The following is an 18,366-nucleotide window of genomic DNA, read 5'->3' on the forward strand; positions in this document are numbered from 1 at the left end:
GACGTAGTTTTATATATAGAGCTAAGATGGATTGCATGCATGGACGCCCAAATTTAGGGTTTAGGGTAGTGTGTGGCATAGGAAATGAAATCTGAAGAGAGGTTGAGGGTAGTTGGAGGGAATGATGGCAGTTAAGAGATAAGTTAATTTAGTGTAGATTTCATCTCCAATAATATCTCCGGAATTTGAGTTCTTTTGCTTACCAGTGCCTGTGATCTATCTTTGGATCACTTCATACCAAAACCTGCAAATTATAAGATTTGAGTTCACTTTCTCTATTCTGCCTTAAACATAGAAATCACAAACTATATATTTGGAGACGTTAATGGCATTCCCTATGTCTCTGTTGTGTCCCAGGAAACAAATACCAGCAGCTATATGCGTAGATATCAAAGAATACTGCAAGGGGAAACCAATCATAAACCACAAATTTTTACCTAAGGTTTGTTATAATAGGTGTGTCAATTAATCGTCAAACCTAGTTAGAGTCGAACATTATGCAATATATGTGTTCGAGGTCTCATTTGTTAATGGCAATTCATGGTCCAAGTCAGAGGTAATGGATTTGGGAATACAACTATAGTTTTGGACATTAACAATTCCTCATTCTCTGATCTATGAAATAGATGCATGGTACTTATTATATGGAGGATGAAAAAATTGAGCGGACAAGCAGAGTAGATTTTGATGTTACCAAACATCGAAACATAAAGTAATAGTGAAATTTCACTTTTCTTTTTCATTTTCATACCGTTAATAGGTCACAAAGGACTTACTTTTTTTTTTCGACCAAACGAAGCCAAAATTCTCGACTTTTGACCCGCACTTTCCATTCTATTCCAAGAATTTCAAGAACTGTTGTTTGATGGTTGTCTACATATGCAATTATGCATTATAGAGGCAGTAAATCAAGCTTCCGTAATTGATACGTGGATTCAATTTTGCATTTCATGTGGTTGGACGGTTTATTAAGAGACAATTCACTAAGTATCACTTTAATTTGTTAGAAATTAAGGTGTTGAAGATACAAATTACTGTGATATATAATTTATTAGAAAGAAAACCTGAAATAAGAGACCGTTTCACTAAGTATCACTTTAATTTGTTTAGTTTATTCCACTATCTCAATCACACTTCCACACTAAGCTTAACAGCTGATGAAGATCTTATATATTGTTATTAGATATTTCTTACTCGTTACCAACTGTTCCTGAGGTAGTGAGGTGCATGGTACTTAAACATATAACTTGGCATTTCATTCAAAAGACATGTTAAAACATCTCAGTGATATGAAAAAACCAAACAACAACTATTTCATGACAAGGCTGAGTGAATGAGTGATCGAATTCTGTATAGCGCTAGGCTCCTCGAAAGACGTCGGTTTGGGTTCTGCCCCAGCTAGGGTTGATTAGTTAAAATGAAAATCCCAACCCGGATGCATTTGTTGAATTAGTGAGAGGTTTTCTACTTTGCTTCAATATGTCAAGTACGTATCCACAAGACACCAGTTGCATATTCTTTTCGACAATTGTACTCACAGATCGATGTTGCAAGACTCCCAATAGCTACGTGCACATTCCATTTCTGTTGTTGCCTCGATGGTGCTGTCGAAGAATGGAAGCAAAGTCCACAACTGTGGAAGTTCATCACAGATCGATCAGTTTGATCAACATGTATGTAAAGCTAGAAAGATGGATGTAGTTCCATGGACAACTTCGATTACTGGAATACTGGGACTCCCCGTACGTGGGGGAGTCCTTCGTCGATGAGTTTGGTTTTTGAATTGACGCCTTAAGAAGTAGTCAGTTTCTAATTGCAATGAGATGGTTTGCCTCCGTTGGTATAAGATTTGTTGGCTATCCCTTATGGTCAAAACACACAAGACACAAGCTGCACTTCATATCCTGAATGCATAGGACAACTCAAGTGAAGATTGAAGACCTGACCGTTCTCAAGTGCATCAGGTAGTTCATATGCATATGCATCACATATCCTCCACTGAGGATGGTAGTTTCATTTGGCATCCTAGATTTGGATGATACCCCAGTTTGTATATGTCCTAATCTCTGAGTCTGACTTCGTGCATATTTAAATGTATTTGCTTTAACTTTTCAAGTATTTGAATTTCAAATCTCTTTTAGCAAAACATTTTTCATTGTGCTTAAGCTCCAAGTTAGTCTAGGGTTGTGTTGTTCTTCCAACCCATAAGCACGTGACTAAAACACTTTTAGGTCGGCTCCTTTTTAGTCTAACTGGGTTTTTGTGATACATAAACCAAGTCAGTTGTTGACCCATGTGAGGCACCGCCCAAGCTATATAGCTAGTCTAAGTGTCCTCTTAGAGTTAGTGGTTTTGTGATGTCTTTGTCATCTATTTAAAACTAATTTAGTTTTTAAAACCCTTGACTCTTTCTCTTGGCTTCATCCCATTTGGGAACATCTCACTTTGCTTTTGTCTTAGGCATGATGGATCCGTCAGATCCTATCTATCCTACTTTTGGTGAGATCAAAACACTACAGTCCAAAATGAAGCCATCTTGATTTGGCAATTGTGCCTGCCCGTTCATGGCTAGTCCTTTGCCTATATATATGAGGCTCTGCTCCTCATACTCTTTGGTTGTTAAAAATTGTCATTTGCATTTTCTCCCTTTGAGTCTTAGCATTATTGCTTCTTTACTTCTTTGCTCTAAGTCTTCCTCGTTGATTATAAATCTTAGAGCTGAGCACCAAAACATTTTTAAAACCATATCATTGTTCATTGTTCATACATACCTTGAGAGCAATCTAGGTGATGCAACCTGGTGAAGTCTTCATAGAGAATTAGCTAAGGAGTTAGTTGAGTTCGTGTGAAGCAAGTTGTAAGCTGTCTTAGAGAATTAGCTAAATGTGTTAGTTAAGTTCTGCTTTGAAGCTTAGCATAGTCCTATGTGTAAAACACTTGAGAGACAAAAGAGTAAGTTCAGTTGAGTGCTAGTAGTTAGACTCGGCAGTATGGCTAGGCGTGGTGTCATCCTCTGAGTTGTGAGTCTTGTAAAGAAGTGTGTTTACAATAGTGGAAAAATTTATCCCTCAAGAGTTAGGGGCACGCAGTTTTTCTCCCAGGTTGCAGGGTTCCTGCGAATAAAAAACGTACTAGTGTTATATCTTTACTTTCCAGTATTTACATATTTACATTCATAACTTAGTCTCACAGCAAACAGGATAGCCTTACCTTTGCTATCCTTGTACGCGGGATAGAGTAAAAAGTTGTCAAGGCCTATTCACCCCCCTAGGACCTTCAACCTTAATGTTTACAATGATCGTTTTCGTAAGGCGCTTTTGTTCTTCCTATTCTTATGTTTCAAGTTTCAACAAACACATTTGCAACCTACATTATTTTAGAAGTTATAATCACTTCTAGGCTAAATTGAGCCTTAGTTACTTGTCATCTAGCTAGATTATATATCCCACTTTCTCAATCGAGGATAATATGCAATGAATTCCGTGGTTAGCAGTAGTTTACAAGGGTAGCAGCTAAAAATATATAAAATGTAAGTGTACTAATTATGCAATTTAATATATCATCCAATAAGTTACACATATTTTTAGTAATTTTTATTTTTTGGTTACATGATGAACATTCGCCTCTTAATAAAGTTTATTTGACCCAAAAAAAAGGGAACATTCGCAGAAAACTAAGACCCCATCCCATTTGGGTGTTAGCTCATTCTACTATCAATCTCTGTCTTGTCAGTGGGCTGTGGCTTGGTTGGTTAAGGTGTTTAACTGACAACTTTGAGGTCATGGGTTCAAACCTCACGACATATGTAGGGTGTGTGAGTTATTAATTAAAGTTTTTTTTTTTTTAAAAAAAATTTTCTACTATCAAATTGATTTACTGAAAAAAAGAGGAGTGGTTTCTTTCTTTGCTCTTTTACTCATTTACTTTATGTAAGTAAAAACATAACACTTTAATTAGTTTCTTCCATTATCTTATTACATATGTTTTTACACTACCAGCCTAACAGGTCTTGAATATGTCATTGTTATCATGTATGTTTTTACACATGATAGTTTCTTCCATTATCAGGTCTTGAATATTTGAATATGTCTTGAATAGTTTCTTCCATTATCTTATTACATATGTTTTTACACTATCATATATAACTTCCTAGTCTTACGACATTAACAATTGTTCCGAAATATAACTCTACAATTCATTCAAATTAAAGATATGCCAAAGATTAGTCCCTACAATATATATGAAAGAACAAATAGCAACTATTTCATGTCTTGAAACATCAAAGTGTTATGAAAAAGACCAAACAGCGACTATTTCATGACGGGGCTGGCATGGGTGATGGATCAAGTTCTGTATACGGTATACCACCTCAAATAATGGCGACAGCTGGGTTATGCCCTTCAAGTGTTACTTAGATGAAATCTCCCACCCGAATGCATTTGTTTAGATGAGATCGATGTTTTCTTCACTGCAGACTGAGATTAATTCAAAGGAGATGAAAGGAGAGACATGTAGATTTGCAAATGGGTGATCGACACCATTACGTACTTTCGTTAACGCATTTGCGTATAGAGGGACTGAGAGTACTTCTGGTATTCTGGTAATTCATGCATCTTCTGTTTAATTACTGAACCAATTAATAACAATGCAAAGGTCGATCTCTTCGATCGGAAGAGCCGGGATGCTCTGAGGAAGCATGCATGCTAGCTATAGGCTAGCTGCTAGCTCAAAACTGATCAGTGACATGTATGTGTGTATTGGCAACCCTGCTCGGAGCTAGATAGTAAGATCCATGCATGGAAACGTTGAACTACGAGAGCAGTGATAACTGATAATTAAGACTTGAGAGAATAGTTGAAATGGAAGCCAAATCCCATAGCCTGCATGCTAATATTGATAGAAATGTACTTGTTTCAAGTACCAAGGTTTGTGCATGGATTTCCCAATGCTGCTATTTGTGTCTTGCTTCTGTGTAACTGAGAATCTAAATGCTTCACCTAATTCAATTTCTCAACATTTAGATTTGCATTCTTGTTGGAAGCCTCATTTGATCAAGTCGAAAATATTTTAGGGTATTTTGTTTTTCAAGTGTTTGGAACCTTGCTTAACTAGGGAAACTAGGAGACCGAGCCCTACATGTTCTTAGTTTCTTACAGGTCAAGTAACAAAAAAGTGATAAAAAATATATATTATAAAAGGACAGGTGTTTAAAACTGAGTGAGCAATTGACTCACTGAGTCAAACTCACACATATTTTCTGAATAAATAAAAAGAAAATAAAAACTATTTTCCCCAAGTTTTACATTTTTGCCTTCACCAATAAGAGGTAGTAAGAATTAAAAATTGAAATGTATAAGCTTTTATTTTGGCCAATGAAATTAATGTGATCCACAAAAAGAATAAGAGCCCTAAAATCGGAGCGGGTTGAGCAGTCGAGTCGAAACCCATCCCACTCGCGAACTCACGATTCCGAACGATCCCACCTCGTTCTTCTTCCTTTTCCCTCTAATTTCAATTTTTCCCACCAATCTCACCCTTTAAAACCCTAATTCTCCTTCCAATTTCTCCATTTCCGAACCCAATTGAATGTCCCCAATTCCAAATTTCACACCCAGGAACTCCCAGATACGTTGCAATTCGCTGTCTCAGGTATGCAAAATCTGATCAATTGCCTATTATACTACTCTGTCTGAAATTTTCAGTCTAGAATTTGTGTGTTTGGAAATGAAAGATTAGATTTTTTTTCAGGTGCTTTATAGTAGAAATTGAGTGCAATTGGGTTTAATATGTTCTTAGCTAGCTACCCACATGCAAAGTTTGCTTCTTTTTAGGTTAATAAGTTGGTTCAATTCTTTGGGTTTGTTTAGTTTGCAAACATTGTATATTTGGAGTGATTGGTTGAGATTTTGAGTAAAGTAAACCAATTTTGCTGCTTCCCCAGCTCAAAAGGAGTTGTTTTTTCTTGTGAAGTTTTGGTTTTGTGTTAGTAGATGACATTGTTTTTGGGCAGAAGTTAGATGGCATGTTGGTACCAAGTACCAACTACTAGTATAAAATAGTGATACCTCATTCTGTTTATGAGTGGATTCTGTTCAGTTTTACATTAGTTATCGACTGAGTCAATTCAGGATGTATTAGTGATTACGGCGAGTCCCATTAGCAGATCGTTTTCAGATGTCAGTGTTGATGTAGAAAGCTCCTCCCCGGAGTTGGGACAGCTAAATGTGAGTTTACAGCTTAAGTGGTTTTATCCTTGTTTGGACAGGATTTCTTGTGTATTTCTCTTTTTGCTTGATATACCTTATGATGCCCTTTTAACTTAAACTAGTAACCCGCATGCATAACCTCATTTCTGCATGCTTCTCGTGCAGATTCTTACTTCCCAGTTGCCTAACTCTTGCTGTGGTAGACACCAACATCCTTTTTGCATGCATTGTTGTAAGATAAAGATATTGACTCCTGTTACTGGTGATCATATATGATTTTTTTTGGTGTAAATTCTTAAATTGTTGAAACTGAAGTCCCAATGCGCTCCTCTGGACTTGTTGACCCGGGATGGGACCATGGTGTTGCTCAGGATGAGAGGAAGAAAAAGGTTAAATGCAATTACTGTGGAAAAATAGTTAGTGGCGGAATATACAGATTGAAGCAGCATTTAGCCAGACTTTCTGGAGAAGTGACATATTGTGATAAGGCTCCACAGGATGTATACATGAGTATGAAAGCAAACATGGAAGGATGTCGTTCTAATAAAAGACCTAGGCAATCTGAGGATATTGGACAAGCATATTTGAATTTCCATCCTAAGAATGATGAAGAGGAGGTCCATGTTGGTTATCGAAGCAAGGGAAAACAGTTGATGGGTGAGAGGAATTTAGTTGTGTCATTGGCTCCTCTAAGGTCATTAGGATATGTTGACCCTGGGTGGGACCATGGTGTGGCTCAGGATGAGAAAAAGAAAAAGGTGAAATGCAGTTATTGCGAAAAAATAGTTAGTGGTGGTATTAACCGATTTAAACAACATTTAGCTAGAATTCCTGGAGAAGTAGCACCTTGTAAACACGCACCCGAGGAAGTATATCTTAGAATGAAGGAGAATATGAAATGGCATCGTACTGGGAGGAGACAGAGACAGCCTGATGGAAAGGATTTCTCACCTGTTGATATGCAGTCAGATAATGAAGACCAAGAGGATGATCAAGTGGAATCTTCTCTGCATCATATAAGCACAGAAAGATTAATGGATGGTGATAAACGATTGGGCCAAAATTTTAGAAAGATTTTCAACGGACCTCCCTGTACTGGTTCTGAGCCATTATACAAACGATCGAGGCTAGATTCCCTTTTCTTGAATGCACCTAAGAATTTGTCTCCGCAATATAGACAAGCAAAGGTCAGAACAATGTCAAACAGAATATCCCGCAAGGAAGTTATTTCTGGAATTTGCAAATTCTTTTACCATTCAGGAGTTCCTCTACAAGCGGCGAACTCCATATACTTCCATAAGATGCTTGAGTTGGTTGGCCAATATGGGCCGGGTGTGGTAGCACCTACAAGCCAATTAATATCAGGTCAGTGTCTGGAGGAAGAAATTGCAACCATCAAAAATTACCTTGCTGAGTATAAGGCATCCTGGGCAGTCACTGGTTGTTCTATAATGGCGGACAGTTGGCTAGACACAGAGGGTAGAACACTGATCAATTTCTTAGCTTCTGGCCCAAATGGTGTATACTTTGTTTCGTCAATTGATGCCACTGAAATAGTTAAAGATGCTTCTGAGTTGTTTGAGCTGCTCGACAAAGTGGTAGAAGAGATGGGAGAGGAAAATGTAGTTCAGGTATTTGGTTTCATTATTTTGTTAATCTAATTCCCCATCCCAAGCTGTAATCTCTTGCTACTAACTTTTCTTGCTTCTAATCCCTCTTCTGCAGGTAATCACTCCAAATACTCCTAGTTATAAAGCTGCTGGGAAGATGCTCGAGGAGAAGAGAAAGAATTTATTCTGGACACCATGTGTCACCAATTGTATTGATCAAATTCTTAAGCATTTGTCAGACATACCTTGTGTGGCAGAATGCATTAAGAAGAGCCAAAAGATTACAAAGCTCATCTACAGCCAAATTTGGTTGTTAAATTTTATGAAGAATGGCTTTACTCAGGGGAAGGAACTTTTGAGGCCTTCTATTACCCAGTTTGCCTCTAGCTTTGCTACCTTACAGAGCTTGGTGGACCATAGGATTGGTCTTAGAAGAATGTTTCGATCAAACAAATGGATTTCATCTCAGTGCTCCAGAGCACCTGAGGGGAAAGAGGTGGCAAATATTGTATCAGATGCAGGATTTTGGAAGAATTTACAGGTTGTTAAGAATTCTGCGGACCCAATGATGCAAATTCTTCAAAAGGTTGAGAGTGGTGACTGCATGTCCGTGTCGTCTATCTACAGTGATAAGTCCACTGCAAGTCTTGCTATTAAATCCATTTATGGTGAAAATGAGCCTAACTGTGAACCAATTTGGGATGCCATCCAAAATCATTGGGACTCGTTAAACCACCCTGTATTTGAGGCAGCTTACTTCTTAAATCCATCTTACAGATATCGACCTGATTTTATGGCGGTAGGAGAACACCGACTCTTTGTCAATTTCACTGTCATGCTGATTTCTTTCCTAACCCGCATTCTATTTGTGTAGCATAATATTCGCGGGCTTACTGAATGCATTACCCGTATGGAGCCAGACAACGCAAGAAGGATTTCTGCTTGTGCACAGGTAATATTGTTTTCATTTTAATGTTCTTTTATCTCAAGTTGTTCTGTTATTATATTCACTCATTGTGTGGCACAATGTCCAGATTGCTGATTATAGTTCTGCAAAAGCTGATTTTGGAACTGAATTGGCTATTAGTACAAGAACAGAACTTGATCCGGGTAATACATTAGACTGCCATGTACTCATTTGAGAGTTCCACATATGGATGCATGCCTATTTATCTCAATCATGATTCCTTTTGCCGATGCCTTTTCTTTTATGTTGTATTAGCTGCATGGTGGCAACAACATGGGATATGCTGCTTAGAGCTGCAGCGGATAGCTGTTCGTATATTAAGTCAGACATGCTCATCAATGGGATGTGAGCATAACTGGAGTATATTTGATCAAATGTACAGTCTAAGAAGTAGTCGTTTATCTCAAAACAGATCGAGTGACCTCATGTACGTTCACTACAATTTGCGCCTTAGAGAACTACAAGTAAGAAGGGGAAACAGTTCAGTCTCCCTTGAAAATATTCTGTTGGAGCATTTTCTAAAAGATTGGATTGTAGACACAGGGAGAACCAACTTTCCAGAAACTGAGGTATCGTGTGCTTCTACTCGACTTATTCCTCAAAATGATATAATTACATCGATTTGAGTTTGATTGTTGTGAAGACATGGTAGCTAGGAATCCTTAATATTCTATGAATCGATTCCTTTTTGTCTGCCTCTGTAGGAAGTTCTATATAGTGAAATGGAACAAGTTGATGCATATGAGAACGACATGATTGACTACGAAGGTGGAACCTCAATTGCAGATACTAGAAACGGATCAGTTGAACTGTTACACTTTGATGATCCAGATGTTGATCCTGTTGCCACTGATGATGATTGCGAAAATGATGATGATAATGGTGAATTGAACTACTATGATAATGACACAAGTTATTAGTCCGATGATATTCAGTCACACTAACACAACAGTAATGGTGTTAGGCACCTGTTTTAGTTCTGTAATTGTATTCGAATGTATTAGCTTTGAAGTACAATACGACGTGAGTGAGGCGTCGTCACATGTAAAATTGAGCAGGTTATAGATGCATCAGCGTTTACTAACTCGAGTGTTTTCATTCATAACGGTGAGGCTTTGCGTAGACAAGCCCTTGTTGTATGTGTGGAAATGAAAAGAGGAGAACAATCCTGAGTTCCCGCCTATTGAGTTCAGAATCTCACTAGCTATCAATCTTCTCTCTTATTTGTTGGAGTTCTGTATTCCTGGCTTTGGCTCGATTATTCTTATTTTGTCTGGTCTGAATTCTGAAACATGAAGAAAAGAGTCATCTCTTACTGAACCAAAGGGGGCTTCAAACAACATCAAAAACTCAATTAATAAAAATTTCATTAATTTTTGGTGTGAAACAAGATCAAAAGGTCAAAATTTATTCATTTCCTCAAGACATCAAGAGCCTTTTTTCATGTCATTCAATAAAACTTTCATCTTGAGAAGAAGTAAAACATGGACTTTTATGAAATCCAACGTTAATTTGTTTGTGGCGAATCACGAAGCACAGTTTAAACTTTTCATGTAACTGATGTGAAATATTTCCATAAATTGTCTTTCTTGCATCTCAATTTCCCCTTAAGTCACTAAATTAAACATTTTGATAACCAAGTTTTGTTGGTGTACCATGAGATTCTTCTATTTTTCTTAGTTTCTTCTAATATCTTAAATTCATTTGTTGTAACCGATTATTCTAAACGTTCTAAGTTGTTTCTTAAATTTTTGAAATCCATAACCAAACATATATATATATATATATATATATATGCCTTGTGTATTTTCATTTAAATGATATGCAAAGTCATACATCTCTACCTGCACATTATCCTCATGAAAGCTTATGACAAACAGAAAACATGTTTTGAATGAGAAAAATTATGTGTAAATGGGAATGAAAATGCCTCATTGGACATATCACGTAACATGATTGTCGTTCTGAAAATCAAAAATACAAAACAATAATAAATTCATAAACTTCAAAAAACAAAAAAACCCTTTAAATATGAAAAGCCCAAAATACCCTCATTCACCCCGTTTTACCTAAACCTTATGCTTGTTTCTTCTTCCACGTTAACCCCCTCCGCCTCTCCAGAATTAACGATTTCTCTCAGCTCGCCGCCGCTGCTCTCTCTTCTCCTTCTATTCCAGTCCTTCGCGAAGCAGCGCCGCTGGCCGTTCACTGATTCAGTATGTTTCTTCTGATACCTCTGTGCGTTTAGTGTTCCATGAAATGGACTTGGAAAGTTGAATACTTGTTAATACTTTTGTATATGATTGGTATGTTTGATTTGATTGCATGAATTGTGTTTCTAGAATGACAGAAGCCAAAGCAGTAGTGGGTCTCTCATGGGAACCAAACATTCCGAACTTTTCAGCAAAAACTGGACTTAAAGTCGATGCTAAACCCCAAGAAACCAATCACCGTTGGAAACCCGCCTCCCAGCTTGTGGATGGCCTCTTTGTGCCACCCAATAACCCGAAAACACTGAACAAGTTGCAGAGGAAGCAACTCAAAGACACTACTGGCTCCAATTGGTATGTCAGCTCTTTATTGTGATTCGGTTGTTGTGTTGTGTTAGAAATTGTTAAGGAATGCAGTGATTGAGTTTGTTTTGTGGTTCAGGTTTGACATGCCTGCGCCGACTATGACCCCGGAGTTGCAGAAAGATCTCAAGTTGCTCAAGGTATGTTAGCTGCTGTTTTGTTTTCTGTCATTAGTTTTGATTGTGAACATTAGTTGTTACTTGGCTTTGCTGTCTTTGCGCTTGCATTGTGATGTGTTTTCTCATTATCAAACTGTTAAGCTTCATCAGTTGACTAGTTGTGATTGTACTATTATAGATATACGTGTGTTCTGAGGTATTCACATCGGATAGTCTGTCAATGTCATCAGTAGTATTGTGAATCTGATAATAGCCAATATCAACTTGAAGTTTGCATTTGATGTTAAAAACACGGGGTCACTTTTGGTGTCATTCCTTGTCCTTTGTATTTAATCAAGTTTCAGGTTTAACCAAAATGAACAAGTACTAAACACCGTCCTTCACTTTTTGCATTCTTCCACGAATCCGGTGTCAAATTCATCACACTATTGATATTTCTTTGAACTTGCACTTTCCCATGACTCCAGTGTTCAAATTCATCATACTATTAATATCTCTTTGAACTTACTGATAATATACACCTTTAAAGGCTTGTTGAGATAAGTGATTCCTTTGTTGACTTATTTGCAATAATATTCCATTTTATCTTGTGCACATTTGCTTCAAATTGCTGTTGAAATGAAGTTTAGTCTTGATATTTTGATTGGCTATTTGTTTCAGTTAAGGAGTGTCATGGATCCAAAAAGACATTACAAGAAGGGTGATTCGCAAACTGCCAAGTATTTCCAGGTTAGAATCAATAAATAACATTGCAATAAGCCAGTTGCAGTAATGTATTAGTAAATTTGTCTATTTAGTTTTCTTCTTTTTTTATAGTAAATTAAGCTTCTTAATAATTTTTGAGATATGAATCCTTTGTATTCATCAGGTGGGAACAGTGGTAGAGTCGGCATCAGATTTCTTCTCGGGTAGACTAACAAAGAAGGAAAGGAAGGCAACTGTTGCCGAGGAGCTGCTTTCTGATCCTGTGCTTGCGACCTACAGGTGAGATAGCAATATACATATAAAGATGATACTACTTGCTCTCGAAATTTGCTTTCTAGAGTTTGGGCCCCCCAAAATTAAATGTTATCCTCTTTTTTTTTGTGTTGTCTGTTTGACATAATTTATGTAATTTGGCTGGTGGAAATTCTCAATAGGTTAGGTAGTAATTTAGATGATGAAGCCTATATTACTTTGATACATGAGGATAATTATTGAAGTTTTTAACATGCTGCTTTTGATCTGTTATAAGGTATACTAGATAATATAACTGAACAAAACAAGAGAAAAATGGTTGCTAATGCTTTCATGAGTTTATTCATGTAGTAATGTGACTAGATGAAGTTGGGAGAACTATTGTAATACCGGACTTATAGCCTCCATAAATGTCTGACAGAATTATTTGATGTGCGGCTTATGTCACTGTTTTTTAATGATGCTATTTATGTTTTGGATCCACTTTTCAGGAAGCGGAAGGTTCGTGAGATTGAAGAGAAGAATCGACCAGCTGATAATGAAAAATGGAAGAATAAAGGGAAGACGTCCTATAAGCGTGCAAAGCAAAGAAGGCACTAATGTATCTCAAATTTACCAGATTTTGGAATTTATCGAGAGATTTTGTGACCCGAACAGACACTTGCAGTTGAAAGCTTGTATGGACTAGCATTTAAGTTGTAATGATCATATGTGTGATTCAATTGCCATTACCAACCTATTGCACTCTTGGTTCTATACAAGAGGAAATTTCTGGCTGGAGGGAGAAATCCTGCGACAGTCGTAGGCTTGGTGAAGGCACATGGTCATGCATCTTTTTAGCCTAAAGTGATTTCACTAGAATGTGTGCAATTGGTCACTAGACAACAATTTCTTTTCTTAAAAATTAGATTTTGTTGGTTGAGTTGGGTAACCAGTTTTATAATTGGGATGTGTTTTTATTCGGATTCTCTTATATGTTTATTTTGTGGGTTAGATATGGGGTTATGGCCTTATAGGTAACTCTTCTAATGAAAACTTTTAAAATGAGGACTAGTTCTAGTGAAAACCGTTAAAATGAGGACTAGTTGAAAAATTTACGATTAATGGTTTAGAAGAATCACACTTTCAATCATATTTCGATGATCCGTCTTAAGTTTATAATTTAATAAATTGCAATTATGAACGCTAAAAAGATCATCAAATAATACTTAGTCTGGTGGTCATGTTAAGAAGACTCCCATAAAGGCATCAGGATTGGATATTCCAACACTACAAATATTTTGACGACTGAACTCCCAGAACTTGAATCATTGACAGCCCCGGACTGCCGTCATGCTACGCTTTGTTGTCATATTGTTGCCATTTTGCAGTTTCATGTCAATTCACACTATCGTTTCATTGCTAAGACGTTTTCTTGGGCGTAGTTGGTGTTCTTCTCAGTCATCAAATTTGTATGTGAATCATGCATAAGAATGAGAAGACAAATTTTTTTATAATTGTTCAATAATAGTATCAAACTTTATCCAATGAAAAATGCTTCCGGAACATCTTTCGTTTATTCTGTAGTAATTGCACAACCTTCAATACCCGTTTAGGGTTGAAACCAAGATATTAGAAGCAATTGAAAAATGTGCATCTTTCTTACAGATAGTAACATTTATTTGATTATACTCACATCTTCAGTTGGGTGAAACTATGGGCCTAAGAGAAACCTTAATTTATTTATCAAAGAAGAAAACGATATATACAAATTGAGAAAGAAGCTAATTATTCTAGCTGTGATAACCATTAATACTTACATATAGGATAATTTACTTCTTCTTATGATTTTAAAAGCTTGAATCTTATGTTTGGTGATTGCTTAATTTTTTCCAACACATCTCATACTGTAGCTAAGCATATTCTGCATACTCTTTTTAGTTTCTCGATCTGAGGCTTGAGACCAACAAATTACTTAACCATCATAAAAAAATTAAAAAAAAACAAATCTTGATTTGGCTGCATGCTTAGGTATCCAACACAAATCTAATATTGGCAGATATCTAGGGGTGCAAAATATCATTTGTTGGAAGGATCCAATTAATTTTAGTGATATTGTTAAGAAATGCAACGTAAGCTTGCAGGCGGAAAGACTAACACTCTTAAGAGGTGGTAAGTTAATACTCGTTAAAGCGAACCTTAAATGTATGTCTAATCGTACTCTTTCTTGTTTCAAATGCCCTAAATGTTATCTTGATCGTTTTAACAAGGAGATCGAGTAGATAGTTTTTCTGAGGCAATGATCCTATTCTAATTCGAGTTGCTTGATCACACACCACCCTCCTAGCTGGAAGAATTTGGTTGCTTGGCTTCTATTCGGTAACCGGTTGAAAACTAGATATTTGTTATCTACATACTCTAACATGGACACCCTCTTGGTGAAAACGCCGAGGAAACTACTTCCTATTTGTGTTCCGGTCGCTCTTTTGATCACAGGCCAGGCTAGCTTGGTCATTGTCTCCTATTACTTACTACCCTGCTTCAATGACAGGGAACTATAGTCTGTTAGCTCAAACATATCGAACTATAGTCTGTTGGCTCAAACATATCGAACTATAGTCTGTTGGCTCAAACATATCTTCACCACTGCAGGCTCTCATGAACAACTGCCGCTTATTTTAAACTCAATTATGATGGATCCGTTCGGAATGAAGTAGCTAGAATGCGATTCGTTCTTCGTGATCCTCATGGCAATCCTATCTTATCGGTTTCCGAAGCCATTGGAGCAACAAGACTGCTTGTTGCCAAATCTATCTAACGATTTAACCATTATAAATGCGTTAACGATTTTCAATTTGGTTGAAAAATTGCATAAACAGCTGATATTGATATGAGAAAATGTGATCACAAAATAAGGGGAAACAAAAAAGGTCATCATACTAATCCTCAGTTTGGTGGTCATATTAGAAAAAGCTCCCCTTAAGGCATGGATTATATATTCCAACACTTCAAATATTTTGACGACTGATCTCGCAGTATTTGACTCATTTGCAGCCCAGGACTGCCGTCATGCTACTCATGCAGCAAATGATACGCTTCATATTGTTGTCATTTTTCAGTTGCTGTGAGTGTTGATCACTTTCATGTCAATTCACCCTAATATTGTTTCATTGCTAAGACATTTTTTTCTTTCTTACGGGTTTAGTTGGTGGTCTTATCAGTCATCAAGTTTGTATGTGCGCCATACATAAGAATGATAAGACAAATTTGGTATAAATGTTCACTAATGATACCAAATTATATCAAGTGAGGATGCCCGGAACATATTATACAACCTTCAATATCGGTTTAGGGTTGGAACCAAGATATTGGAAGAAACTGAAAAGATGTGTAATTTTCGAGTTAAAAGAGACACCCACAATCTATGTAATTGAAATTTCATGCGGCGTTGTACATTAATAGGTTGTTGGATGTTATGTTGGGGGCAATTAGTTGGCATTTCAGTATTTCACTATGAAAATAGTATAATCTACATTATGTGATTCGACTTTAAGACAACACTAGAAATCCCTCTAACGGCTTCGGTACATTTCATTATAAATTAATATTGAAAAAAGAATGATCTACAGCAACATAACCAGTAAGTTTGAGAAAAGTCTAGCTCTAGCCTTTAGCATGACGAACATTCAAGGGTGTAATGACTAAGCCATCTCCCAAATTTTTTTTTTCTCTTTTCAAATGTAATATTTTTGTAACAATAAAATCGTATTGATAATTAAAATAACAAATAAATAAGTTACAGTTTCAAATAGATAACTAGTTCAGCTATGGAGTTGAGCTACTTTCTCCAACTCTCCTCAAACTTGAGAGCTCGCAGCAACTTTCCTAATCTAGGAGTAGTCACAAACATGGTTTGAGCTCTTCATTTGAGTTTTTCTCTAAATTTGGTCTAACGAGCTCAAATAGAAAGCTTACTAATACTAGAGATGTGTTAACTTTTACCAATTAGTAGGCTAATACGAGATGAAAACTTGTTTTCGATCTTCCCTGTTAATTTGCTTGTTTCTCATTCTTCATTCACTTAGGACATGGAGTTTTTTATCAACACCAATGGCATCGTCAACCCTTAACTTCAAAACTGTTGAGCTTGGAGCACAACATTTTCCCTTATTAAGAACTGAAAACTCATTCTAATTGATACTTAACCTCTGTCACAGAATCTACTAAGTTTCCCGGTGAATTTTTCTGCAGTGTTCATCAAGGGAAGTAACTAAGATAGTTTTCCAGTGGGGGTGTGCGTGTTCAAAACAGTTTGTTGTTAAAGGAAACACACCAGAAAAATGTCACACAACAATGCTTGATACTAAAGCACCTATAAAAGGACTAGGATGGGCATTTTCTGGTATCGGGAGTGGTTTCAATCCTCGTCGTACTGGCAACAAAAAATAAAGAACGAACACAACAGTTTGTTTACCCAGTGCAACCTTAATTTAAGAAAAAACATTGTCGGGACTTTAACTCTTGAAAGCCCTGTTGAAAAGAAAATTTACTAGGAATCAAGAATGAGTCAATTACAAACTTTGTAACACTAACCGCGGCTACTATCTCTAGAACCCTAGCATATATGTTTGAAGCACTCTTAACTTGTGACCTTACAAAGTATTGCAGCGGAAATACTATCTCTCAAACGCTATGCATGCAAAAATAGTTCTCTAAGAATAATTGTACAAAAGGTAGTCTTCAAACAAGATGCTACGTCTCCTTTATAGACATCCAAAACTCTTGTGCAAGACATCCCTTCTCATCATCAACGTCATAAATCCATTTGGTCTCTTAAAAGGAAATCTTTTAAATTGTACAATCACCAAATCAATCAAATATATCTCATATATCAAATCTGATAATTAAAGGAATAGAAAACCTAATCAAATTAAGTTTCATTTCTTCCACGCATCAATAAACCCTAATCATATTAGGTTACATTCATTCTCAAGTGAATCTGATTCAATAAGATCAACATCCTAATCAAATATATCTCATATATCAAATCTGATAATCAAAGGAATAGAAAACCTAATCAAATTAAGTTTCGTTTCTTTCACGCATCAATAAACCCTAATCATCTAGGTTACATTCATTCTCAAGTGAATCTGATTCAATAAGATCAACATCCTAATCAAATTAGGATCCTTGTCTATCAACGTAATAACCAAATCAAATATACTTAAGACTTTTTCCCATGTGCATATCCATATCCAATTATACATAGATATATCAATGCTCATCAATCAAATATTTAACCAAATATATAAGTACTTCTTTGCTCGCACTTCTTCTATTTTATATAAGGATGTCAATAAATCATATACCAATAACCTATCAGGCTATGAGGGTAATCCATCCTTCTTAGTCGACTGGCCATGGTGCAATTACTTAGTTGCATGAGTTCTGCGATCGTTTTCAGTTCTCAGTTCTCACGGTATAGTTATTTTCAGTGCCAAATGAATATGAACTTTCGTCATCCAAACCTTTTCTTTCTTTTTCTATTCTATTTGTATATCGTCATATTTGGTGTTCTCATCACATTTGTATTGAATTATAGGTAAGAAAGAGAGAACAGACTTGACATATTTTCTGAATGAAAATAATATCAATCTATATATATATATATATATATACACACACACAATAGTTAAGTTAGGTGCGGACGTCCGCACCAAAGTTTTTGGTACGGATTTCTATTTTTGCACCACTTCCCGATCGAATTTCCTCAAACTTCCTTCTAGACATATCTAGATCATCTTGTGTAGATCATCTCTGCAAAATTTCAGCCAATTTGGTAATGGTTAAGGCCCTTAAACTCGAGTTTTTCTTATATGAACACAACCGGACAGAATTCAGTCCGTCCATTTGTATATATATATATATACAATGCTGATCAGGTGCGGTATTTCC

General features: G+C 36.4%; 2 protein-coding genes across 2 annotated transcripts; both read left to right on the plus strand.

The window, feature by feature from the left end:
- Positions 1-5,367: 5,367 nt before the first annotated feature.
- On the plus strand, positions 5,368-9,968 carry LOC101309821. The gene is made up of 7 exons (XM_004297028.1): positions 5,368-5,649; positions 6,372-7,837; positions 7,932-8,615; positions 8,691-8,768; positions 8,851-8,926; positions 9,039-9,352; positions 9,488-9,968. The coding sequence occupies exons 2-7, from the start codon at positions 6,527-6,529 to the stop codon at positions 9,701-9,703; spliced, it is 2,679 nt and encodes an 892-aa protein (XP_004297076.1). The 5' UTR covers positions 5,368-5,649; positions 6,372-6,526; the 3' UTR covers positions 9,704-9,968.
- Positions 9,969-10,901: 933 nt separating this feature from the next.
- LOC101310111 (rRNA-processing protein fcf2-like) lies at positions 10,902-13,375 on the plus strand. Its single transcript, XM_004297029.1, has 6 exons — positions 10,902-10,999; positions 11,126-11,347; positions 11,436-11,496; positions 12,136-12,204; positions 12,344-12,459; positions 12,924-13,375. The coding sequence occupies exons 2-6, from the start codon at positions 11,127-11,129 to the stop codon at positions 13,030-13,032; spliced, it is 576 nt and encodes a 191-aa protein (XP_004297077.1). The 5' UTR covers positions 10,902-10,999; position 11,126; the 3' UTR covers positions 13,033-13,375.
- Positions 13,376-18,366: the final 4,991 nt, after the last annotated feature.

This window comes from Fragaria vesca, linkage group LG4 (genome assembly GCF_000184155.1).
Source record: "Fragaria vesca subsp. vesca linkage group LG4, FraVesHawaii_1.0, whole genome shotgun sequence".
Classification (NCBI taxonomy): domain Eukaryota; kingdom Viridiplantae; phylum Streptophyta; class Magnoliopsida; order Rosales; family Rosaceae; genus Fragaria; species Fragaria vesca.